The sequence below is a fragment of the Aspergillus affinis genome, assembly GCF_023601865.1.
Source record: "Aspergillus affinis strain CMG 70 chromosome Unknown NODE_14_length_433147_cov_86_863592, whole genome shotgun sequence".
Classification (NCBI taxonomy): Eukaryota; Fungi; Ascomycota; class Eurotiomycetes; order Eurotiales; family Aspergillaceae; genus Aspergillus; species Aspergillus affinis.
In genome coordinates, this window is record NW_026515795.1 from 400,376 (window position 1) to 425,159 (window position 24,784).

The following is a 24,784-nucleotide window of genomic DNA, read 5'->3' on the forward strand; positions in this document are numbered from 1 at the left end:
TAAACCTTTCCTACGCCACCCTCTTATATATATTTTACTTCTACCCCATGTCCTCTTGGGGAATACAGGAATCAGCCCTGTGCTGGCCACCGTTAAGCAGAGTTTTTACTGAGAATGACTGAATTCATGTTGCCCAGAGGACGGTTTGTGCCCTTGCTCTTCTCACCGGTCAGGTTTCCCCGCAACTCTACTGTCCGAACACCGCCCGGCGGGAAACGAACGCCTTCGCTCCTTCGACCTCATGGCACGAGCTCGACGACCAAGAAACTCGAGAACGGTGATGCTCAAAGTGCGTCGGCTACATATTTTCCGAACCCCGACACCACTCGACAACCCGCGTCTTCGCGCTGGACTGCTCTAAAAACTCCAAAGCCGTTCTCCGAGTTTCTGACAGATACCTTCAACCGTCAACATGATTACCTTCGAATCAGCGTCACTGAGCGCTGTAACCTGCGTTGCCTATACTGTATGCCAGAGGAAGGAGTGCAGCTTTCCCCGCCAGCTCGTCTTCTTACCTCCCCCGAGATTGTCTATCTCTCGTCCCTCTTCGTCTCGCAAGGTGTGACCAAAATCCGCTTGACCGGCGGAGAGCCAACAGTCCGGAAAGACATAGTCCCTTTAATGCAGTCGATCGGAGACCTACGGCGCAATGGTCTTCGGGAGCTGTGTTTGACGACGAATGGGATATCGCTACATCGCAAGCTCGAGCCCATGGTGGAGGCTGGACTGACCGGCGTCAACCTTAGTCTTGACACGTTGGATCCGTTCCAGTTCCAGCTGATGACAAGGAGAAAGGGCCTCGATGCCGTAATGAAGAGCATCGATAAGATCTTGAAACTGAACAAGATGGGCGCGGGCATTAAATTGAAGATCAACTGCGTTGTGATGCGCGGGCTCAATGATCGGGAGATCCTCCCGTTCGTCGAAATGGGGCGTGAAAGCCCCATTGAAGTGCGCTTCATTGAATACATGCCCTTCGATGGTAATAAGTGGAACCAGCAGAAGATGGTTTCGTATCAGGAAATGCTGGCAATCATCCGCGAAAAATACCCAGCACTGGAGAAAGTGACCGATCATAAAAACGACACCAGCAAAACCTACCAAGTGCCGGGGTTTGAAGGCCGCATTGGATTTATCACTAGCATGACACACAATTTCTGCGGCACCTGCAATCGACTCCGTATCACTTGCGATGGGAACCTGAAAGTTTGTTTGTTTGGTAACGCCGAGGTCTCATTGCGCGACATTATCCGCAAGGAGAACAACGGGGAACCAATCGACGAGACGATATTGAAGGAGTTGCGACTCCTTGAAGCCGCCGAGCTGGTGGCTCTTGGTGAGCAGGGTGGCTTGGTAAATCAGAGAGAGCAAGAACTACTGGACATCATTGGCATGGCGGTCAAACGGAAGAAGGCAAAACATGCTGGCATCGGCAAACTGGAGAACATGAAGAACAGGCCCATGATACTCATTGGTGGGTAGGCGCAACCCTATGCTATTTTTTCTACGGTGGTTTCAGGCGAACAAATGTTACGAATGATGACATCTACGAATTTAATGGAACGGATTCAGTTTCCCTAGACTATAAGTAGGCATTGATTCTGCTAAGCTTTGGTCTGGTTGTACTTGGAATGCGTGCCGTTCTTTTTCTCTCGGGCATACTAATAGATAAGAATAGATAACGCGCGCATGGAAAATTCCATTTTTTCATACGGACACTCAACGATGCCATTGAGGAGGGGTACGCCTTGGTTCAATCTTCCAACATACATGATTCAACCCGGTACATCGAGCGCAACGCAAATCCGTGCTTATCATGGCCGCCGCGAGACCCCAGGTACAACCGAAACGGGCGATCAGAATACGGGCGAGGCCGATTCGAGCTCTCTTCCTACTGCATCTGATCCGGATCTGCCGCATCTTACACCTTCACAAAATGTCCACATGACCAAGATCAGCAAAAAGCCAGTCACGGAAAGACTTGCAACTGCCAGCTGCATAGTGAGCTTCTCCAACCCCCGCCCATGGGAGTTGCTTCGCGAGGGCCGAGGGACTCGAAAAGGAGACGTGTTCAGCGTTGCTCGCATCGCCGGTATCATGGCGGCCAAGAAGACGCCTGATCTCATTCCGTTATGTCATCCAGGTATCGGGATCACGGGAGTTGAGGTAGACGTCAAGTTAATTGATCCCTTGCCGTCCGAGAAGGGAGCGGACGAGTCGACGAAACATGGGGCAATGCGAGTCGTGGCTACGGTGAGCTGCCTCGGCCGAACGGGGGTGGAAATGGAAGCCATGACCGCGACAATGGGAGCTGCGCTGACGGTGTACGATATGCTCAAAGCCGTGGACAAAGGGATGGTGGTGGGCGGCGTGCAGCTGTTGGAAAAGAAAGGCGGCAAGAGTGGACATTGGATTCGCAAGAACGAGGTGAGCGAGGTGGAGTCGGAGGGAAGATGAATGGAAGTATCTAGATCTGTATGTATGTATATAACTACTATATATGCATAATTCCGTGAAATGAATCACGAACCCTGGTCAAACATGCAGTAGTGGCCAGCCTTATGGTGGAAAAGTCAAGAACAGCGCTAAGCGGATCGTCAGCCGTTGTTCATGACTCGATTCGGTTCCGCTCCACCGCCATCTTGCCGCGACTTTATTTTTCTTTTTTTTTCCCTCGTTTCCCTCTTTTTTATTTTCCTTCCTCTTTTTTTCCCTTTCTTCTCTCAATCATTTCCGCAACAATCTTCCAATACAGACTATCATCTTGACTTTGAGAAAACCGTTGAAATGGAATAACACACGCTTGTTGTCCGTTAAAACCCAGCCAAATCTTCCCCAAGGAGACCGAATAAACAACTTTCCACATTCCCAATCACATTATTCATGCAACTAGCTTGTCTTATTGCCTACCCCAGCAGTATTTGCATTCTACGCTCTATATTTCAGTCAAACCAGCAGCCTTCTTTGTGGTTTAAATCCATCACGCTCAATCACAGTTTCCATCAGCTTCAAACAATGAACCATAGGACAAGGCCGAGATTAAGAACATTCCATTTTTTCCAAAATCCCTGTGGGTAGCGGTGTGCTGCCCCGATCACCTACCTTATCATCGCCGATAGTCCATGATTCTGCACTCTCTATTTTCCGATACATCCCACCCCCCTGTAGCCTTTTCATAGGCTCAAACCTTATTGGAACTGTGATTTTTCTATATCACTCGGTCTATATTTCTGGGATCACTTGCATTGAAAATGACGGGTACATATAGCCCTCCCCCTTCTACATTCTTGTCAGCACTCTCCTGGAGTCTCCCTTGCTAGAAAAGCCATGCAGACACCAGCTTGTTGTGCAACAACTAACTCCATTCTTATAGTTCAAGGTCGTTTTCGGCCGCTTGCCCAATGCCTGATGGCGTTGCTGCCCCCATTTAATTTTATCACCCTCCACTATGCTCACTTTCTCGTGACGCCGTTAATATGCAGCGCTATTTTCTGGGGAACTGCAACTCCGTCTCGCAGCGTTGCATACGTCGATGCCTTATTCATGTGCGTCAGTGCGATGACAGGGGCTGGTCTAAACACCGTAAGATTTGCACTGCACAGGCGACAACTTATAAGCTGACCCTTTGTTCTCCAGGTGGACTTATCTTCACTAAACTCTTTTCAACAAAGCATTCTTTTTGTGCTTCTGTTCCTGGGACATGCAATCCCCATATCATGCACGGTTCTATTCGTCAGGAAGAGAGCTTTTGAGTTGAAGTTTCAAGGCATTTCAAAGGAACGGGCACAAAAAAGCCTATTTCGTCGATCGGTCTTGACCGACCCAGCCAGAGCGGATACCGCTTGCAATGAGCATCGCCAGCAATTAGCGGCCTTGAAAACTCATGATACCAAAGTCCCTGCAATGACCGGCACCGTGTCTATAGAGGCTTCCGCCATCCCAGAAAACGACGACCGTATTCGCTGGATGGATGATGATCAGGTTACGCTCGGCCATTTGCGACCACGCTCGCACCACCATTCCCATCGAATGTTTCCAATGGTGGGCATTGGAGCTCGACCAGACTTGAACAATCACCCCAGAGATGTTCCCCCAAGCCTGGCTGTACTCCAAGACAAAGAGGATGAGGTCTCCCGCTTCAAGGGCATGCTCCAGGGGACGCAGAAATATTTTGCATCGAAAGGCCTTATCTCCCGAAACTCTCAGTTCCATGGCCTGTCCCCCGAAGAACGGGAGAAGCTTGGCGGTGTTGAATATCGGGCCATCTCTTTCTTGTCGGTCATAGTGTTTCTATACTGGTTGTTGTTCATGCTTTTTGGCATTATCGGAATGGGGGGCTGGCTGGAAGCAAACCATCCGAATATTGCCCGCGAAAATGGCTTGTCGCCCTTCTGGACCGGGGCGTTTTTCGCCGTATCGGCGTTTGTGAACAGTGGCATGTCTCTTTTGGATGCTAACATGACCGCTCTGCAAACAAAGTACTGTCACTAGCCTCAGACTGCTGAACTTTGCTGACCCGTCTCTAGCGTTTATCCGCTCATCACCATGGGGATGTTGATCCTGGCCGGCAATACACTTTATCCTTGTTTCTTGAGATTCATCATCTGGACCATGAGGCGGCTGATCCCCAACCGACCGAATTGGGAAACATGGAAGGTTACCCTGGATTTCATTTTGGACCACCCTCGAAGAGTATGTGAAACGAGAATGGTACCCGTAAAGTTCATGCTAACAACATACCAGGTATATACAAATCTTTTTCCCGCTCGACACACGTGGTACTTGCTGGGAACTATCATCTTTTTGAACGGCATTGATTGGGCCATGTTCGAACTGCTCGCAATCGGCAATAAAGAGATTGAGGCATTGCCGACAGGCTATCGAATCTTGGATGGACTATTCCAAGCTTTGGGTACGTTCTCGCTACCAGGCCACATCGTATTCTGCTAATATACATGGATTTGAAGCCGTTCGTGCTGGAGGATTCTATGTGGTCACTATTGCCGACCTTCGCCAGGGTCTGCTTGTTTTATATGGTAAGGAAATATCTGGTAATAAAGGCTTAACTTTAACTAACTTTGGAATTCGCTAGTTCTCATGATGGTTAGTATTATCTGCCCGATAGGATATGTTGATACCATGCTATCCTTGTTAAAGCCTTTACTAACCAGCTATCCAGTATGTGTCGGCATACCCTGTCCTAGTGACCATCAGGTTTGTCACACCTCGCTCATGAAATTACGATTGGGTCTTGCTAATATGGCCCAAGAAACACGAACGTATACGAAGAACGCTCTCTTGGAGTTTACGCCCACGACGAGCCGCACGAAGCGTTCGAGTATCGCACCTACTCCAGTGCAGTCATTGATCTGGTCCGGCACCGGCTCCTCGGTCGAGAGGGCGTGTACCCCAAAGAATCATCGCGCAGCTATTTTGTCCACCAGCAGTTGCGGTCCCAGCTCAGCCACGATATTTGGTGGATTGCTCTTGCTGTGCTGTTCATTGCTATCGCCGAATCGTCCAACTTCAAACGCGATCCCGTCGGGTACTCGACTTTCAATATCCTATTCGAGACTGTTACCGCTTACGGCTGCGTCGGTGTCAGCGTTGGCTATCCCGGCACCAATGCCTCCTTTGTTGGCGTGTGCCATCCCATCAGCAGGCTGATCCTTGCGGCCGTCACCATCCGTGGTCGGCATCGGGGTCTTCCCGTTGCGATCGACCGCGCAATCATGCTGCCTAACGAAAATCTTGCCTGGGCGGAGGAGGAAGACGCTGCTCTGAGGCGTGAACAATCGCGTACTTGGGGCGTTGAGAAAATGCCTATGGGAACTGTGTAACACAGCACGTTGAGTACCTTTCCTGCCACTTCGTGCGACTCAGGGAAACAGGTTTCTGTCTTTCCGGTGTGATTATTGTTGGTTCGCATAATTCCTGTGCAACCACGACACATAAAAGTTTTTGACCTTATTCTATTGTTTGTTTCTGCCTTCTTGCTTATTCTATCGTTTATTACTTTTCTGAATTTTTGCAAGTTCTGTCTTGACGCGAATTCGTGTAAGCTATGTATGTATGGATCGTTATTCATAGTGGTATGTATGCGTTTTCTCGGATTGAGTTATGGTATTTGCAATATGCATCTTGCATCCTAAGCAAATTATATACTGGCATTATTTGTTTTGTAGTTTTCCAAATTGAACTTTTGTATTGGTACGAACAAAATGAAATAGAACTCATGTCCCACATGGCTATTATCGTTGGGACCAAGGTATAGGGAACCAGATACCGATAGTTACATACAAAGGGGGGGAAATAATAGAATAGAGTAAAGACGGGCAGATGAGCAAGTTTACTCGTCTTCCATCTCCATTTCATCCTCGTCTTCATCTTCCTCCTCTTCTTCCTCTTCCTCTTCCTCTTCGTTCTCATCGCCAGAGGAGTCCGCATCCTCGCCGTCCTCCTCACCGTCACTTTCATCATCGTTGGCACTAACCGCCCCCTCGTCCATGTAAGCATTCTTATCGGCTTCCTTATCCTCGGCTCTCCGCTTCTCTTCCTCACGTCGTGACTGTTCCACGAGGATGGCTCGCTCCTCACGCATCTTCCTCTGCGACTTGACGAACGCACCCAGCGGGGTCGACTCCCACTCCACATCCTTCAGGAAAGTCTCTACCTCCGCCCGGCTTCGAGGGGTATATGTGACGCTGAGTCTGCGCTGCTCGATCCACTTGGCATTGGCCTCGACCTTCTGCACCAGAAGCAGGATGCTCTGGTTGACCTTGGCGTTCTTGTTGCCGCCGGAGCGCGAGCTGACCTGCTTCAGCCAGCGCTTCAGGGAGACGACGACGGGAACGGAGAGTTCGGGGAAAGCGATGTGCTTGGTCCATAGGACGAAGAACTCGGAGAGGAGCTCGGCAACTTGCTCGCCGACGCCGTCCTGGTAAACACGCGTACGGAGGTAGGATTTCGGCGCGCGGATCGTGGTGTTGAAGTCGAGTTGTTTGAGAGTGCTGGATTTAGGAGGCTTGCGCATCTCGGCGAGGTTGAGAACCTCGACGAGCGCGGAGGCGAGGGGGATGTAGGTTCCCGTGGCGCGGGAGAGACGAAGGAGAGATCGGATCATCTGGAAACGAAGGGGGAGGTATTGCGCCGTGGGAATGAGGCGCATCGCACCGAGGGTGATCTGGACAACAGGGTAGATGAGAGGACGCACCGCGGACTGCTTGCCGAGCTTGGCTTCGACGAGGCCGTCGCAGTGCTGGGAGAGGACACGGGACCAGAAGTCGAGCGAGTGGACGTATTGCCAGTTGTAGATGGTCTTGTACGACTCCTTGGAGGTGTTGGTAATGCTGCTGCGGAGATGAATGGCGAGTTGGCGGATGAAGTTGAAGCCTGCGGTGTAGGAGACATTCTGGTCGATGCCCCAGAGCTCGGCAGCCGAGTTCTTCATTAGGTTCACGCCGGGGAGAGTGTGCACGGTGGTGTTTCGGCTACCCTTCACAACGCCCTCATAGGAGGCCTTGAGAACAGACTCCTTGAGTCCAGAATCACCGATCACCATCAATCGCCGCAGCAGAAGGAAGGCTGTGATTCGAGTGGCTTCTGCGGTGGAAACGTCCGCCCAGATCGCGACAATCGTCTTCACAAGAACCTTAAGGAGCTTCCGGAACTGGAGGAGGTAGGGAAGCATAGGCTCGACGGAAGAGAGGGTCAGCTTGAGAGTCGATTCATCGGACAGATTCGTGAGCAGCTGATAGACGGAGGACGTGTGCGACTTGATGAGAGGCGTGAGGGTCTTGAACTTCTTCGAATCGAGAGACAGCTTGACTTTGCCGGACGCGGTCTCCTTGACCGGAAGATGATGCGAAAGGACCTTAGGAATATTGCTGAGAGCGGTGACAAGAACCTGGTGATACACTTCCGGGTCCGAAATCGAGTATTTTTGCTCCTGGGCTTCCACTTCGTTCACGTAGGCCGCAGCACGGAAAGCAAGAACGGCTTGCCGCATGGCCCGGATAGATTTCTGTTCTTCCATCAACTTCTGCCACTTCTGGACCATTCCGAGTGTTATCGTATTGCTCGTCGTTGTCTCTTCCTCTTCGTCCTTCTGGGCCTTCTTCTTCTTCTTCTTCACCGGTCCTTCATCCTCCTCTTCACTCAGCTCGTCGACTTCCGCTAGGTCCCCGTGATCACCGAAATCAAGCAGTTCCGAATCGTTTTCTTGCAGGTACTTGTAGAACGCCGGGTCCTTCTCTTTCAGAGCTTCCAGTTGGCCCTTGTGCGCCTCAAAGTCGTCCACCCCGCTGGAATCGGATCCCTCCTCGTCGTCGCTTTGAGCGGCCGGTCCGTCTTCTTCCTCGCTACCAGAATCTTCAGAGGCTTCTTCATCCTCCTTCTGCTCTTCCGATCGCTTGCGCTTTCCGATTTTCGGGGTGACATCCTTCTTCTGGGCCTTCTTTTTGCCCTTGCCGGCATCGGCGTCTGCAATGTCGAATCCGCCCGAAAAGAAGTCGTCCACGTTCATTTCTGCAAAGGCGTTCTGCTTCTTCTTCTCCTGCTCGCGACTCTCCTCATCGCCCTCTTCTTCATTCTCCCTCACTTTGGCATTGTCAGCCCTGCGCTTATCTTTGAGCTGATTGCGCTGCTTGATCTTCGCAAACTCTTTCCGACGTTCGAGCACATCCTTCAGGTGCTTCTTCTCGAACTTTTTCGTCGATTTCTTTTGACCTCCAGCCATTGTGCCAAGAGTTCCCGATCCGACGGTATGGATTGGGATGAAATTAATAGGACAATGAAAATGGAGTGGAAATGAATTCCAAAGAGAGCTTCCCTGAGGTGAAATTTTTTTTGGAAAAAAAAAAAAGAAAATTCGGGAAGATTGACGGGGCAGAAAATGGCGGTGCCGACCGGCGTAAATTGGTGACCGCCTTTCATTTCCCCTCAGATTCCCCCGACATGGAATGTACTCCAAATGCTAGACCCATATATGCTCCAGAACATCGATTGTGGTCTCTGTCCACGGTAACTACTCGTCATGTATGCTCAGCGTCCTCTGGCGTATGCGCCGACACCATATAGCTACACCCCTAATCCGGCGCTGTCAGCGTCCATCAATCTCGATGAGGTACGATAGAGTGTCCGGCCTGTTTGGTAGGCAGCTGGGCTAACTGCGTCCTCGCCAGGAAGTTAAACTCGCCTCGAGCTCTGCGGAACGCGATCTCTACGAATCCTTAGCCGAGATTTACAGTATTATCGTGACTCTGGATGGCCTAGAGAAGGCCTACATTAAAGATGTCGTGACAGAAGTCGAGTACACGGAAACATGCACTCGCCTACTAAAGCAGTACAAGTCTAGTCTAGGTGATGATGCAGTCGCGAGGGAGTTTGTCGATCTGGAAACATTCAAGCGGACGTGGGGCGTGAGTACTATGTCTGTGAATTATGGCAAATCTTATAATTTAACCTCTCATTTCTCCGATCTAGCTCGAATGCCCTCGTGCTACAGAACGTCTACGCATCGGTCTCCCCGCGACGGTCGAACAAGCCTCCCACTCTACGCCGGCAGCCAACATGGGCGCCGCAGCAGCTGGTCCTGCGGCGGGCGCCTCGGGCAGTCTGATTTTAACGGCCACGGAGAACTTCATCACCTTCTTAGATGCGCTGAAACTAAACATGGTCTCCAAAGATGCTTTGCATCCGCTGCTCTCGGAAGTTATCCAGTCGGTTAATAAGGTGACTGATGGGGACTTTGAGAACCGAGGAAAGATCATCCAGTGGCTGATCGCTTTGAATCAAATGCGTGCGACGGAAGAGCTGAGTGAAGAACAAGCCAGAGAACTGGCGTTTGATATCGAGCAGGCATATCAAGGTTTCAAGTCCACATTAGGGTGAACTCGTCCGATCTATCATATCGTAGTTGGTTAATGCGGGGAACCGGCGTTAATAGCGTTGTCGTTGAGCAACCGGGGATCATTGTCTTTTTACGATACTCTTCTTTTGTTTTTGTTATTTCTTTTTGCCCCTTCATCGATGAGATAGAGGAACGAAAAAGATAAGTTTAGGCCGGAGCGGATCCGATCCGCGGAACATTTGCCGGCAGGCCTTTCCTTTTTGGGCGATCACGACTTTTTTTTTGGTGCCTGGGGCCGGACATCCCCCAATTTTGCCGTTTGCCACAGGTTCGCCGTTTATCCTCCGGCTGGATAAGAGAAGATCTGGTCCTGTCGGCGCGCCCATCTTGGAACTTATAACACACACTTTTGCATTTGCTCTGCTACATTCGCCCAACATGATCAGTGCTGAACCCGAGGAGCCTCTCCATGGTAGGTGTCACACACTCTTGAGTGTGCTCCTTGATAGATAGGCGTGATAGGCACTGATAAGTCCTTCTTCAGTGCTCGACATGCCTCAAATCCATACCAAGCCTTCCGGCACCGAGATCCTACGAGCCCTCGACCTCCTAGCCATTAAACCACGCACTTTCGGCACGACTTCTAAAATTCAGGAAGCGGCGAAGGTTCGCAGCGTTCACCCGGCCGGTATAACCCGTTATCTAACAACGATCATCTCGAGTCCGCTTTCATGGCTCGATACCGACGAATTGCGAGAGGCAGTCTGGGATGCCACCTCGGCTCGACTCAGCGAGCGGTGTGGCCGAACTGGTACGCGGGAAACGTTTCCGTGCTCTTTCTTTACTGTGTGGTTGGCTCTAACCCCTGGTTTTCCAAATAGCAATGCCTGCCATGTCCCGAGTCTTCACTGTGCAAAACCTCTCGGGCGAAGAACTTACCTTGACCCTGCACGAGCCCTCCTTGACCGCTGATAACCTGGGAATGAAAACATGGGTGTCCTCATATCTCCTCTCCCAGCGACTTCACTCCGTTCTGGAGTCCACACCGCCGTTGGTCCCGTCCACGGCCACGATCCCGAAGACCGACCGGACTCTGCGCGCGCTGGAACTGGGATCGGGGACCGGACTCGTGGGACTTGCCTTTGCCGCCATCCACGGAGAGTCCGCTTCCGTCCATCTCACCGATCTCCCCGTCATTGTTCCCAATCTGGCCCACAATGCAGCTCTCAATGTCGAACTGTTGACCACATCCAATGCACGAGTCACGACGGGAGTCCTCGATTGGTCCGTTGATCCCGAGCCGCTCCCAACCCCCGAGGAGAAATATGATCTCATCCTAGCCGCCGATCCTCTATACTCGCCCAAACACCCAAAATGGCTGGTTGATACGATCGGTCACTGGCTCAGTCCCGGACTCGATGCTCGGGTCGTCGTCGAGATGCCGCTGCGGGATGCATACCTACCCCAAGTGCAGGAGTTCCGACAACGGATGACAGATATCGGGCTAGCGGTGGTCAGCGAGGGGGAAGAGACCGGGTATGACGACTGGGAGTCGGCGGACGGGGGAGCGCTTGCAGTCCGGTGTTGGTGGTCCATCTGGGGGTGGAGCGAGAAGCTCTAAATCGATCACCGGCCCTCATCACTCTCCATCCGTCATGAATATGGCAGGATCCACGAAGTCACGAGAATAAACGATACACGAGCGACGATAGAGTATCAGAGATACATGTCGCGATAGATAGATTAGAAGGTTAGACAGGCACTAGATGTTAGAGATCCTCAGAATGAACATTCAAGTTTGATTAATTAGCAAAATCAAAGTTTCTATGTGTTTGTACAAATGTGCATATGAAAAGAACGAGGTCGAAAGGAGACTTTTGAGGTGAAGGTTGACCGAGTGATCGAGGGACAAAGAGGGAAAAGTTCACCTGAACACCCGCTCCACCTCACGTGTGGCGCGCCAGTCCGATGACGTCGCCGGCCGCCATCATTTCTTCTGCTCGGGTCTATCTCCACATTATCAAGACAGACACGATGAAATGAAGGAAAACGTTTAGTGATGTCCACAAGAAATTGATCTACAGATATCAAAATATTTACAACTCCAGTTCTTTAATAAATACTCTGCCAATATCTCAAGTTCTACTCCTTCCACCGACACTTGACCCCTCCCCCACCACCAGACCAGCTCCCAGACATTATCAAAAATGGTCATCGGTCTGTTAACAATAGCCGCCATCCCAACGGTAACAGGCGTTTCGCTAGCCAGCAGCGAACAGCGCAAAGCCAACCAGCGCAAGGAAGACGAGCGGCGCATGCGAAAATTCCACGTCGACGTGGAAAGCGCCGGCGAGACACAAGAAGACAGCGAGGTGAATGGCAAACGGTTCGTGGTGAGGGATGAGAAGGTAAGGACTTGCAAGTCCACTATTATACCTATGATATACAAAACTTGCCGATCCAACGTCTCTGATTGAGGGCGCGGGGCAAAAAGACGGCTGGCTGACTGGTCGCGCATCACCAACTTTGTAGATCTATCTGGACGACCCCGAGGAATCGAATCGCACAACACCCTCCCATACCACGCAAGCCTTTTACATCGAATACCCCGAGTTAGACCATATGAAACATCTGGAGCGAGGGAATGGACTCGTCACCAGTGTGACGCACATCCCGCCTCTACTGCATTGGATCTACGCGGACAAGGAAACGCACCAGCTCAAGTACGGGAACCGCTCGGGGAGCGCGGAGCACGTCGTTGGGCCTTGGGATTGGACGGATGAAGAAAAGACGATTACCCTGGAAGGCAACCGGCAGTTTGTCGCAGTGCAGGAAGAGGACGGGGCGTGGGCCGTGTACTTTGATCGAGATCGAGACGATCTAGAGGGCGTGCTTGAAGAACAAGGGAAATTGGACAATGCATTTGCGCCGATCAATTTGAAGAGGTCAATGGTCCCGCAAGCCGTGCTGGATCTACAAGAGGCGAAACTGGAGAAGTTCAAGCAGCTCCAGGCGGCCTATGCGGCGCAGCAATTGAGGGCTGTTCAGCAAGCAAAAGCGCAGCAGGCTCAACAAGAGCAGCAAGCGCAGACTAATGATGATACATGATTTATTTCTATATGTCTAATGATCACCGGGTATTCCACTCGTTCTTGATATTGGGAATCATAAAAGCTTTTTTAAATGAAATGTTACTGTACATGATGATAGTAAGGGAACTTGGCTTCTCCAAGTGTTGTCAGAAACTAAACACCCGGAAATCCCTAATCATCCAGGCCATCCCAGCTGCCACCGTCACTATCAACAGGCTCTGCAGCAGGGTTTCCTGTAGACTTCCTGTTGCGACTAGCCGTGATAGCACCTTTCTTCTTATTCTCCATCCGTCGTTCAAAGCCACTCTTGGTGCTGATCTTGGTCCGGTTGTGCTTTTTATCGCCTTCGTTAACGTTGGAGTTTGTTTGTCTGGCCTTGACACCGTGTTTTTTAAGCTCTTTTTTGTTCTTCTTGCTAAGGTCGGGCAAAGAATCCAACAGCCACTTTTGGACGGACTTTTCGCCCTCGGTTCCTCGTAGTTTCTCACTAACATCGATGATGTTGGCAATACTCTTGACGTAGGGAATGTCCTCTTTCGTGTAGTAGGTGACTGCAACGCCACCTTCGCGGCCGGCTCGTCCGGTTCTTCCGACTCGGTGGACATACACTGCCGCAGAGTTCGGGATATCGTAATTCACGACACCGTTGATGCCTCGGAAGTCAACTCCACGAGCTAAAAGGTCCGTCGTGACAAGAATCCAAATCTCGCCTTTACGGAAGTCCTTCATGATCTCGGAGCGCTGGCCGTCCGACATTTCGGAGTGAAGAACGGCTATCCGGGAAGAGCCACCGGCCTCTGGAGGAATGTCGTAACGTAATTCGGATTGTAACGCCACTGCTCGGGGAATGGTTTGCGTGAAAATCAAGAACGGTGGGCGAAGGCGCACATCGGAGGCTGCCGCTGCCGAAGGACGAAGCAGCTGTCGGAGACCCAGGAGCTTTCCTTGTTCCGTTGCAGCATAGACCAGCTTGTGTTGGATGTTGGGGATTGCGGAGTCTTTCAGGCCGACGACGAGGCGGATCAAAGGGTAGGATTTGGTTTGCGCAGAGGTCTCTTTACGCTCTTTAATCAACGATTTGGTAAGATCTTCGATATTTGACCCCATTGTAGCAGACCAAAGACTCGCACGAAGCTCTGGGTGCGTGCATGCACGCCAGATATCAAGAGTCTGTTCGCGGAAGAGAGGGTCAAGAAGGACATCTGCTTCGTCCAGCACAATGTTCCTCACCAGGGGCAGGGAAGCCAAGGGCTTTGTTCGGTGTTCGGTTAGTGCATTGACTAGAAGCAGAGGTGTTGTAACAATGATATCGCTCTTGGTCACAGCCGCCTTGTTCTTGCTCTTCTTTTCCGGAGCGTTTCCTTCGTCCTCCGACTCCGATGCATCTGAGCTGTCTTCATTCAGAACATCATCGGTACCACTCGCAGACTCATTCGTGCGTTCCGCCACCTGCATTCCCTTCTTCATCAGCGTGATCTTCACGCCGGTTCCCTGGACCAGTTTTCGCCCCTCGTTGACAATCTGCCCCGCAAGCTCCTTGGTCGGGGCAACAACGATAGAGAAAATACCACGTTCTTCTTGCTGCTCGTGATGGTGTCGAACGATCTTATTGATGACTGGAATCAAGAATGACAGGGTTTTGCCGCTTCCAGTAGGCGCTACAACTAGAAGATCCGGCTCAACCGTTTCTTCCGTCTTTGGCTTCTGGGGCGCGGTAGGCTCTCCGAGCAGTAGAGGGAGGGTTCCCAATTGCACCTCCGTAGGTACAGTAAACCCTTGTTCGGCGATGTTCTCTGCAAGGCGCCTCGAAATCTTGTACTTGGAGCGCAATTCCTTGAAAGAGACAAGCGGTTGCGGGAACAGTCGGCGTGCCTTCTTCTGTTCCTTCTTCGTGAGAGTCTGAGACGCTTCCTCTTTCTGCTGCTTCTTCTTCTTCTTTTTCTTCGGCTCTTCGGTTGGTACTTGCACCTGCTGGATCTCTTCCAGGTCACGCAGATCCGTCACCTTGATCTTGTGCGCATTCAGAATAGTTCGGCGCTGCACTTCATCCATAGAGTCGTCCTCCTCATCTCCAGAAGCCTCATCCTGGTGAGACGATTCGACCTGGTCCTTCTTTGTTGCTTTAGCTACCGAAGAGCCTTTCCCGGATCCAAAAAAGTCTAGATCCGCTTCATCTTCAGATCGAGGCTCATCATCCCCCACAGGGCCCCTTTTTCGCTTTTTCCCCGAATTTTGCTCTGCAACGAGCTTGTCGGCTTCGGCATTGTGGAAAAGCTGGGGGGTCTCGGCCTTGCCCTTGGAAGGAAGAGTTTGCGCCGACGATGAAGCCGCACCAGTCTTGAACTTGGCGGACCGCGTTAATAGCTTAAATGCATCCATTTTATTACCGGTGCAGGAGAATTAGACGACCATGCAAGCTGGCGCTTGTCGAGCAGTTCACTACTCCGGGGGGTTAAATCAAACTGGTTGAACTATAAGGGGGGAAGAGAACGTTCCAATATAAAAAAAAGAGAGAAAGAAAAAAAAGTCCGAGGCAGAAATTCTTTTGCGCACGGACCAATCAGAGGGGAGGAACCGCCCGTCGTTTTGTTTGCCGGTTTTTGCAGGTGTCAACAGATCAAAACAGCAGAAATCAGTGATTTCCATGGGATTCAGCAAAGAAGAAAGGCAAAAGCTCTTCATAACCATGCCATTGACCTCCTCACGACTGTAGGACTGTTACTTCCCCCTTCATAACATCTACAATGTCCATAATCATTAGGGGGCCACTCGCTGCACTTTAAACCTTCTACAATGGCACTTCCTATTAAAATCACGGACCAGCGGATGGCAATGCGCCTTATCATACACCTATATCGTTTTTCATGGAACATGAATATCTATTACTCACAACTATGCGGACTGACATCTATACGAGGATTTTTGACAACCATAGAAACAGAGATAACGGCGGAATATCAAGCATCGACACAAAAGAGATAATGAAATGGGGTCTCCCAAAAATCGCAGGTTTACCTCAGACAACAGTTATATTCCATCGTCTATCATACAATAGTACAGCACGCGGGAAAAGAAATCGAAGAAAGGACAGGTCAGGACATGATTGGGTTGTGATTGACCTAGTGATCACCGTGGTGCTCAGGGTGGCCCCGGTAGCCGACAATGTTCATTCTGCCGATCATCTCGCCGACAGTGAAGAATCCGATAACCTCCGCAAAGGTGACACCGGCCAGAGCGATCTCCTTCTTGTTGGCATTGCGGACGCGAGCGACGATATCTTGGGGAGAGACGAAGTTGGCGTTCTTGAGGGTGGCGGGGTTGCGGAAAGCATTGATCAGAGGCTGGAAGTACGACTGGAAGGTAGCCAGGTTCCTAAGGATGGGGTGTTAGTGGAAGAAGGTCGTCTTATTTTGGCGATAACCGGAAATGCTTACGGGGGAGTCATGTTCTGTCCGCGGAACACCAGCTTGCCGAGCTCAAGTCCAACTCGCGTGTAATAGACGGTAGGGGGTATCATGGCTAATGTAAATAACGACAATGGTTAGCAATGCCAGGAGAAAAAGACGGCTTCGACGGAACAGAAGTGCAGGCTTGTGGGCCTTATCAAGGAGCCCAGGAGAGGTGATGGCAGTTCATCACATCAATTCATCTTGCCAATAGGAGATCAAGATGGACTGAAGATCTCAGATGGGAACCCGAAGGGGAGGGTTGTCTTACAATCAACGAAGGAGATGACTTTTCCGGTTCTTCCACCGACCTTTCTCAGGGCGCTGGCGGCGTTGTTGAGCGCGGGACCGGCGGACGAAGAGACACGAGAGAGACCCTCAGACGCCTTGGAGGCAGCCGAAGAAGCAGCCTCACCAGCCTTGGAAGCAGACTCGGAGGTGGAGGAGGCGTGCCTGACAGCGGTCCTCCGGACCATGAACTGCGATTGCCGAAGCACGGCACGGGACGCCGTGGCGGGCATCTTGAAGACCACTGGAAAGAGAAAGGGGCTCTAAAAGGAGAGAATGAAGTGTAGAGGTCGCAGATGAGGGACAGAGGAGTCCAATGGCGGAGGGGTCAAGAGCCAGAAGGAGGTCGTCGCGCAATTGCAGGACCAGAATCTGAGATTTGACGCTCGGGAAGTTCAGGGAACCCACCCGGTCACGTGCGGCTACTATGGCATCAACCGCTTTTTGTGCCCGGAGTTCCGTTGTGGCATTCCGTGTTCAACACGACAAACCATTGTGAGGATCCATAGGTATAGTCAGACAGCTTGTTAGTGTTTTTTTTCCAGTCAATCCATATTCTGCACAAATCATAACCTTGTCATCTTTCTCGCAACATCGCTGTATACCTAAAACCACAAGAAGGCGTGCACGGTACCTACAGTCACCTGACCCACCTAGTACTCCGGAGCAGATCTCGAATCATCCGTATCGAATCTTCAAGACTCGTCCATCTGGACATGAACCCCTGCATGATCCACTTGTCTTGTAGTGTGTCTGCTGGTTCATCTGTCAGTCCTTGTTTACTTTGGCATCCAATATCATGCCGTGGTCTCTAATGTCATCGTTAATGTCTGTCTTGCTCCGTTTCGGCGGAGGTAGACTGGACTATCGCCATATTCAAAGTACCAACGCCCTATCCACCTAGCTTTTTCTCCGCCGTTTCCGGTGCGATACAACTAGGTACTTATTTATAAGCATCGCATTGCTGTGTCTCGTTCTCCGCAATGTAATGTTCACAGCATTCGACCGAAGGTGACGCGATGTACCACCCGATAGCAGCGAGTCCTCATCCTCAAGAACCCGATATCAAGCGCCGGAAGCTTCGCAAAGGAGCCAGCAGCTCCTGAGAGTGTAAACGGCGGAAGGTTCGATGTACATTTGACTCCGCCCCCGACAACGTCTGCGTCAACTGTCGACGACGTGGCACCACCTGCCTGAGTCAAGAATTTCCAGAAGCAACAGACCCCTCTAGCGATAGAGGCCTCCCAATCGGTGCTCGTATTGGCCGCGTTGAAGCACATATTCAGCGTTTACTTCACCCGGAGAGAAATCTCGAAAATAAAAGTATTGAAACCGGTCAAAACGGGGAGGGAAGTGCGCTGCCGTCCTTGGTCGGCGTTTCTAAGATTCCACCCTTGCAAAATTCAAGGAGAGCGGAGGTCAACCGCTAATACATAATACTTATACTTGTTGATGTAGGAAAGCAGTCGCCCCATTTAAGATATTAGCTCCGAGAATAGTGATTTAGTTGGAAGTACACCATGTCAACAGCAACATACGTATACGTCAAAGTATGCGAAACTCTCTCAGGCTTTGTATGCCATACTGCCCACACCCGAAGATGCGGAGATAATATGGAAGGCCGGTGCTCACGTCTCCATTTACTTTCACCAAGTCATTTTGGCCCCCTACCTCGATATCAAGCGCAACGGTCTGGACTTCTTAGATGCAGTGCGCCCCAGATCCAGTAGGCATCCGATGTTGCTGGCCAAAATTTTTTTTTTTTTTTTTTTTTTTTTTTTCATTGCCACCATTTTGCAGTATATCAATCCCGAGTCCTACGGAATGATCGACACCATGTCTGAACAGCCACGGGTCATGGCTAAGGGACTTGTTACCACTGCGGCCACCCAAGTCACTGCCCACGATGAGCTCTTGGGCAGCGTGGATGGCTTAGAATGTATTATGATGGAAGGTGTGTACCAATCGAAATGTGGAAATCTCCGACGTGCCTGGCCCTCGCCCAGTTAATGGGTATTCACCACACCGGCACGCATAAAGTCAACACGATTGTCCCCAGAGCCAGGATCAATACACCGTACTTATGGTATCGCATTGTATGCACTGATCGCTTTCTCAGTCTTATGCTAGGGCTTCCTCAGGGCTCGCCAGATCGAAGCATGGCATCAGGGTCAGCATTTGCTGGGGACACAGACGTCGGCCGTCTTGAGAGACTTCACTGTGTAATTGCATCCCGAATCCTGGAGCGTAACGATGCAGACCTCGAATCCTGCAACTTTGATGTAACTCAGCAGATTGATGCCGACCTACAAAATGTCTCCGAAATGATGTCGAGTGGCTAGTGGCTAATTCCCAACTTGGAAGCTGCTGCGACCAGTTGTGATGGCCAGACCGTCTTTTGGGAGATGCTGCGACTAGTCAGCCAGCTCTTCCATTATAACATGCTCAATCAACTGCACCTTCCATTAATGTTACGTTTCACATCGACCGGGTATCGTAATGCTTACTATTCCCAGATGACGTGTGTCAACGCCTCGCGTGAAATTCTCTTGCGCTTAATGTCTTTCGCAGCTTCAACCGGCTGCCATACTGCTGCCGTGCAGTTGATTTTTTTGCTCTAGTGGCTGCTTTAGCTCTCCTCCTTGCTCATCTCGACAGTCACCGACGTTGGAATCTCAATAAGGACTTGAATGTTCTCGCTCATTAGCGCCCGGTGGATCGTGGCATGATGGAGGTGATTCTCAACCATATGGATCAAATTGGCAAACTGAGTACAGATACTCTAAGCGCTCAGAGTGCTAGCTTACTTCGCCGTCTGTTGGCCATTGAAGCCGAGGCTGCCGCGGGAAGCGCCTATACCACGCACCGGATACGCATTTTAGAAGGCCAATCGCCGTCCCAGATCGCTGAAACAGAACATAATATTCTTCAAATTCCAATTCCATACCTTGGAACGGTATGCATCGCACGCGAGGGAGTTATATCCAAAGAATCGCCGCCTGCTTTGACTTATCACTTTTCTGTCCACCCGCCGGCTGAAGTGGAACATAACGTTGACAACCGTGATATGGACACAGTGTGCTCAGCCACTACTTATCCTGATATTGAAGTTGCGACGCCATATGTATTACCCCCCACAAATGTCTGGCCAGCACATCTGCCGCAGCAGTATCCGCATCCTGCTCTCACGGCAGACGCGGGAGATTGGGCGTTCCAGGGCATCGACATGGCTTTCTTTAGCAACCTTATGCGAGGCTCGCTTTCAGATACTGCGAAAACCATGTGACCGTAGCAGGACATTGAACTAATAACATATCCACGCCAAATATACTTATATTGTTTCGATGTATGGCTGAAAGACTGCAAATCCTCATGCTATCTTTCTCCTTATTAGGATGCTGGTCGTCGTACCCCAACTTTCCCCCATAATCCCAACCCCCTGAAATATTTTCAGTTATACTATTCGGAATAACCTGCCTCAATATTTCGTTTGGCCACTAGTTGCTAGAGAGGCTTCCGTCTCTACAGCCAGAAGCACAAAATTAATCATGGAATTAGCGCAAAGGTAACCAGGATCCCTAGATATTCTTGGTTCGATCAACGGTATCTCAGCCCGATGTTACACTTATACCCGTCGCAACTGTTACAGCCGGGTCGACATGAGGCCTTGTGACAGGTAGCCGTACAACACCGTCGAGGGTGTGGCCAAATGCTTACCCACTGTCAAGATCAATCATTCAAGGAAGCATATGCCCGAGATAAACAGAAACTTCTGTTACTCGTGAAATTTGTGTACCTCCATACCTGAAGAACTTTCGCTGTGAGCTTCTCAACCAAGACAAGCTTTGTTGTATGGGTGTTAATAAGAAGTAAGTCCTATTGGAATCTTGTTGCTATTAATGATGCCACAAATGGTTTTAGATTCAGGATCAATAATCCGACAGGCATACAATATTCTTAGTCTTCTTGACAACATCCTTGCGTTGTATGTATGTGGTTGTTGTTGATGCCGCCCTGGCAGGCCATCGGTCGAAAGCCCGACGAGCACACATCTGCCTGAGGCAGCAGTCAAACAAGTACTTTAAGTTCCTCTACTAAGTACGCGCAAAGATCAGTAGGCACACAGAAATCCAGATCCCTTGTCTTTCCTTCGACATCCTCGGATCGGGCTACGTGGTAGCTTTACTCGAGGAAACCAACATTCGATCTCATCTGCAATGCCATTGGCATTAATCACCCGGCAGCTGCAAGCCAGTTTAGCCTGGAATCGAGAAAGGAATTAAGCTTTTTCTAGAACATCCATGCTAAAGGAGCTATCATCGGACTCCCAAGCACCTAGCTTCGTCCGATCTAGCTCCTTGAGCTATGAACCCGCGTTCGTGAAGACAATTACGGCGACGTTGCTCGTTTCTAGTAGCTTCATGAGCTAATCGAGCATCGTATATCGTAGGTGTAGTCAATTACATGTTGAAGACATCGAATTCGAGTAACCTCTTTCTTTGTAGAATAACGAATCCCAAGGGATATAAACATTGCTATGTGGACTAGCCGACGAACAGGCGATGTTTCACCACAAATTTCTGTTACAAGGCTAAATTACTTTGGCTTGTCAATGTGGAGGGCGTCGATGTCCAATTGTTTGTTTTTTGCTACCTATCTAATAGATATCTATCAGTCTGCTCGTACGGACCTGTTGTATGCCTTTAGTAGTACCCCGTCCACGCGAATCTTGGCCGGACGGGAACGGTTAAGAAATTAAGCAGCACCAAGATGTGAATACGAAGCCTCGGTACCTGGAAGATCAATCGAACTTGACGACCGACACATCCGCCACATTGTGGTTACGGAGAAGCTGAGTGGAGTCGCGTTGGGGGATTCTCCACCAAAGAAGGCGTGGAATCCACCGGAGAATTGCCACTCTGGGCCAAGGGCTCAGGGACCGATAAGATGAAGCAGAAATCAAGGCTAAAATCCTCGAACAATCCCCAATTAACCGAACAGGGAGTACTCTCGAGTCTTGCCAGAGATGGTTTCACCATTCTCGATGGACCGGTCGGTGACGTTAGTAGTGTCGAGCATCGAGATAAATCATACTCATACCTCAACATCAAAAGAAATCATAACAATTAACAACCTTGAGAGGCTACTGCAACGGTATCACCTGGAGGGGTTAAACCCGTACTGGGTTGGAGGGGATTCATTATTCATTGGAATCCGAATCCCAAATCATAGTGATTGTTATTCAATTACCCCCGCGTGGGGCAATTTAGCTGGCCCGGATAAATTGATGGCCTCCACAATCCACAATCCACATAGTCCCGCCCTCCATGATCCATCCTGGATAACATGCAGTCAATCATGGTTGGTTCAGCTGGTCTGCCGTGCGCAATCCAATCCTCAGCATCCGGTCACGTTGGCGCAATGGAAAATCTTTTCTCGTTCTCCTTTTCAATGCGTCATGGAGGGGCAGTTTTGCGCTGGCACTATTAAAGCTTGTGACGTCCCTCTTCAGCCCCTCCTCGTCTTGTCTCCTCGTCTACTTCTTCTTCCTTCTCCTCCTTCCCCTCAACCTGTCGCTTCGTCGTTGTACATCTCCTCTGCCTCACTATCTCCCGATCTTCCCACTTCTTCCCCTCAGACATCATGGCAAGCGCAACTGTTATCGATAAGCCCAACATTGGTGTCTTCACCAACACCAAGCACGACCTGTGGATCGCTGAGTCCACGCCCTCTCTCGAACAAGTCAAGAGTGGTCAAGGGTTGAAGCCCGGTGAGGTGACGGTCGAGGTCCGGAGCACTGGAATTTGCGGGTACGTCGTCTTTGGTGTCTGGAAGAATCCAGAAAAGAAAAGGGACAAAAAAGAAGAAAAAACCGATAAGTTGCTAATAATTTGTCGCTGTTCCGCAGATCCGACGTTCATTTCTGGCATGAAGGCTGCATTGGACCCATGATTGTCACCGGCGACCACATCTTGGGCCACGAGTCCGCCGGTCAAGTCATTGCGGTCGCGTCGGATGTCACCCACTTGAAGCCCGGCGATCGCGTCGCCGTCGAACCCAACATTATCTGCAATGCCTGCGAGCCCTGTCTGACCGGTCGTTACAACGGTTGTGAAAACGTCGCGTTCCTTTCCACTCCTCCTGTCGACGGACTGCTGCGACGCTATGTCAACCACCCTGCCATCTGGTGCCACAAGATTGGTGACATGAGCTACGAGGACGGTGCTCTCCTGGAACCTCTTAGTGTGTCGCTGGCCGCGATCGAGCGTAGCGGTCTTCGTCTGGGTGACCCCTGCTTGGTCACCGGTGCTGGTCCCATCGGTCTGATCACCCTGCTCAGCGCTCGCGCTGCCGGCGCAAGCCCCATCGTCATCACCGACATTGACGAGGGCCGATTGGCCTTTGCCAAATCGCTGGTTCCCGATGTCCTCACCTACAAGGTGCAAATCGGCCTGTCAGCGGAGGAAAACGCAGAGGGTATCGTGAAGACCTTCAACAACGGACAGAGCTCGGGCCCCGATATCTTGCGCCCCCGACTGGCTCTCGAGTGCACGGGTGTGGAGAGCAGTGTCGCATCCGCCATTTGGAGTGTGAAGTTCGGAGGCAAGGTCTTCGTGATTGGTGTGGGCAAGAACGAGATGAAGATCCCCTTCATGCGTCTGAGTACTCAGGAGATCGACCTGCAGTACCAGTACCGTTACTCGAACACCTGGCCCCGTGCCATCCGTCTAGTGAGAAACGGTGTCATCAACCTGAACAAGCTGATCACTCACCGTTACGCCCTGGAAGATGCCCTCAAGGCGTTCGAAACGGCCGCAAACCCCAAGACGGGAGCCATCAAGGTTCAGATCATGAGCTCCGAAGAAGACGTCAAAGCTGCTTCGGCCGGCCAGAAGATCTAATATTCGGCGATCTCACCAAAATAAGAAGAAGAAAAAAAGGCCAAACCCATATAACTGTTTCGGGCGTTGTTGAGAAGGTGACTGGTCACCTTGGTATACCTTTTCTTTCCCCTTTTCGTGATGTTGGACCTAGCATTGTGTCATGACCCTGCCATGTAAATTTTATGACAACCTGTTTTAGAGATGCATACCGGTTGAGAGCTATAGAGATTCCGGTAGAAATCTATTTGTTTGAGAATTTGTTTTGACAGTTGATTAATAGGGACATGTCTCAATTTTGTAAGCCTGCAGGATTGTAGGTCAGGACTTTATCCTCTCGACTTAAATATCTGGGTAGATGAGGACCGTGGAGCCTAGCACGAAATAGGGAACATTATTTTCCCTAAATGATTCTTATGGCATATATCGAGCAACTCACATGTAGTCATCAGAACAGTTCTTTTGTCCACTTGACATTCGAATCACCTGACAGGGCGTTTAATGCCATGTGCTACCAAAGTCGCCCGGCTTGACGTCGACACAGAGTTGTCAGCCTTGGATTTAGCTGCAGATATCGGCCATCGGCCTAGAAAAGCTCCTTGGGCAACAGGGCAGTCCGGACAGAGATGGAGGAATTCTTATTGGAGACACGGCAGCAGTTGTGTTTAAAACCTATGGTCTCCAGGTCGCGGCTGGCTCATATGAAGTTATCTTTTCGTCTACAGTGAGCACACCGCTGAGAAACCAACGCAGCCATCATTGTCCGTCTCGTTTCTTTTTGTATTGACGACAGCGTTCTCCGAAGCCTACCTAACTTGGCGAACAGGTGGAGCATCGCCATTATCTGCTTTACAATGACGTATCAGATTATATAGCAGGAGTTAGTCACAAAACGATCGCTTTTCGGCCAGCTGGTCAGCTAGCATAACCTTATGGCCCAAAGCTGGCTACAGACACACTAACTACTGGGCTCCTGTGCCCCTTTTGGGTCCCGCATGAAAGACAGATTAGAAATACGTCGACACCGGCTGTGGATGGAATCAGTAAGATTTCCATGAGCTTGGTTGATAATTGCTGACTGTGATGTTGTCAAGGTGGACAGACAAAATGAACCCCATCGAATGATCCCCTCCGGTCAACTCGCATTAATGGCAATGCCGACTCGGCATCCCACGCAATGCCATGCCACTACCAAGTCGCTTCGGCTGGTCAACCCCTCCTTGCCGA

General features: G+C 50.5%; 11 protein-coding genes across 11 annotated transcripts; 8 read left to right on the top strand and 3 right to left on the bottom strand.

The window, feature by feature from the left end:
• Window positions 1–114: 114 nt before the first annotated feature.
• Window positions 115–1,482, top strand: KD926_002410 (molybdopterin cofactor biosynthetic protein; the record flags this gene model as incomplete). Its single annotated transcript, XM_053097099.1, has 1 exon — window positions 115–1,482. One exon carries the CDS (start codon window positions 115–117, stop codon window positions 1,480–1,482), a length of 1,368 nt encoding a protein of 455 aa, XP_052959011.1.
• Window positions 1,483–1,770: 288 nt separating this feature from the next.
• On the top strand, window positions 1,771–2,457 carry KD926_002411 (cyclic pyranopterin monophosphate synthase; the record flags this gene model as incomplete). The annotated part of the gene is made up of 1 exon (XM_053097100.1): window positions 1,771–2,457. One exon carries the CDS (start codon window positions 1,771–1,773, stop codon window positions 2,455–2,457), a length of 687 nt encoding a protein of 228 aa, XP_052959012.1.
• A 1,446-nt stretch (window positions 2,458–3,903) lies between these two features.
• Window positions 3,904–5,840, top strand: KD926_002412 (putative potassium transporter; the record flags this gene model as incomplete). The annotated part of the gene is made up of 7 exons (XM_053097101.1): window positions 3,904–4,439; window positions 4,527–4,692; window positions 4,744–4,912; window positions 4,968–5,036; window positions 5,093–5,103; window positions 5,180–5,214; window positions 5,270–5,840. The coding sequence occupies 7 exons, from the start codon at window positions 3,904–3,906 to the stop codon at window positions 5,838–5,840; spliced, it is 1,557 nt and encodes a 518-aa protein (XP_052959013.1).
• A 509-nt stretch (window positions 5,841–6,349) lies between these two features.
• Window positions 6,350–8,737, bottom strand: KD926_002413 (mRNA-binding ribosome synthesis protein NOC2; the record flags this gene model as incomplete). Its single annotated transcript, XM_053097103.1, has 1 exon — window positions 6,350–8,737. The coding sequence occupies one exon, from the start codon at window positions 8,735–8,737 to the stop codon at window positions 6,350–6,352; it is 2,388 nt and encodes a 795-aa protein (XP_052959014.1).
• A 297-nt stretch (window positions 8,738–9,034) lies between these two features.
• KD926_002414 (VPS28-domain-containing protein) lies at window positions 9,035–11,471 on the top strand (the record flags this gene model as incomplete). Its single annotated transcript, XM_053097104.1, has 6 exons — window positions 9,035–9,124; window positions 9,183–9,419; window positions 9,484–9,887; window positions 10,213–10,322; window positions 10,395–10,661; window positions 10,732–11,471. The coding sequence occupies 6 exons, from the start codon at window positions 9,035–9,037 to the stop codon at window positions 11,469–11,471; spliced, it is 1,848 nt and encodes a 615-aa protein (XP_052959015.1).
• A 586-nt stretch (window positions 11,472–12,057) lies between these two features.
• On the top strand, window positions 12,058–12,958 carry KD926_002415 (uncharacterized protein; the record flags this gene model as incomplete). Its single annotated transcript, XM_053097105.1, has 2 exons — window positions 12,058–12,258; window positions 12,383–12,958. 2 exons carry the CDS (start codon window positions 12,058–12,060, stop codon window positions 12,956–12,958), a joined length of 777 nt encoding a protein of 258 aa, XP_052959016.1.
• A 155-nt stretch (window positions 12,959–13,113) lies between these two features.
• rok1 (RNA-dependent ATPase ROK1) lies at window positions 13,114–15,321 on the bottom strand (the record flags this gene model as incomplete). Its single annotated transcript, XM_053097106.1, has 1 exon — window positions 13,114–15,321. The coding sequence occupies one exon, from the start codon at window positions 15,319–15,321 to the stop codon at window positions 13,114–13,116; it is 2,208 nt and encodes a 735-aa protein (XP_052959017.1).
• A 740-nt stretch (window positions 15,322–16,061) lies between these two features.
• Window positions 16,062–16,909, bottom strand: KD926_002417 (F1F0 ATP synthase subunit g; the record flags this gene model as incomplete). The annotated part of the gene is made up of 3 exons (XM_053097107.1): window positions 16,062–16,314; window positions 16,377–16,461; window positions 16,660–16,909. 3 exons carry the CDS (start codon window positions 16,907–16,909, stop codon window positions 16,062–16,064), a joined length of 588 nt encoding a protein of 195 aa, XP_052959018.1.
• A 1,591-nt stretch (window positions 16,910–18,500) lies between these two features.
• Window positions 18,501–19,018, top strand: KD926_002418 (uncharacterized protein; the record flags this gene model as incomplete). Its single annotated transcript, XM_053097108.1, has 2 exons — window positions 18,501–18,630; window positions 18,807–19,018. The coding sequence occupies 2 exons, from the start codon at window positions 18,501–18,503 to the stop codon at window positions 19,016–19,018; spliced, it is 342 nt and encodes a 113-aa protein (XP_052959019.1).
• A 407-nt stretch (window positions 19,019–19,425) lies between these two features.
• KD926_002419 (uncharacterized protein) lies at window positions 19,426–19,962 on the top strand (the record flags this gene model as incomplete). Its single annotated transcript, XM_053097109.1, has 1 exon — window positions 19,426–19,962. The coding sequence occupies one exon, from the start codon at window positions 19,426–19,428 to the stop codon at window positions 19,960–19,962; it is 537 nt and encodes a 178-aa protein (XP_052959020.1).
• A 2,357-nt stretch (window positions 19,963–22,319) lies between these two features.
• Window positions 22,320–23,578, top strand: KD926_002420 (NAD(P)-dependent alcohol dehydrogenase; the record flags this gene model as incomplete). The annotated part of the gene is made up of 2 exons (XM_053097110.1): window positions 22,320–22,486; window positions 22,585–23,578. The coding sequence occupies 2 exons, from the start codon at window positions 22,320–22,322 to the stop codon at window positions 23,576–23,578; spliced, it is 1,161 nt and encodes a 386-aa protein (XP_052959021.1).
• Between the last annotated feature and the right edge of the window lie 1,206 nt (window positions 23,579–24,784).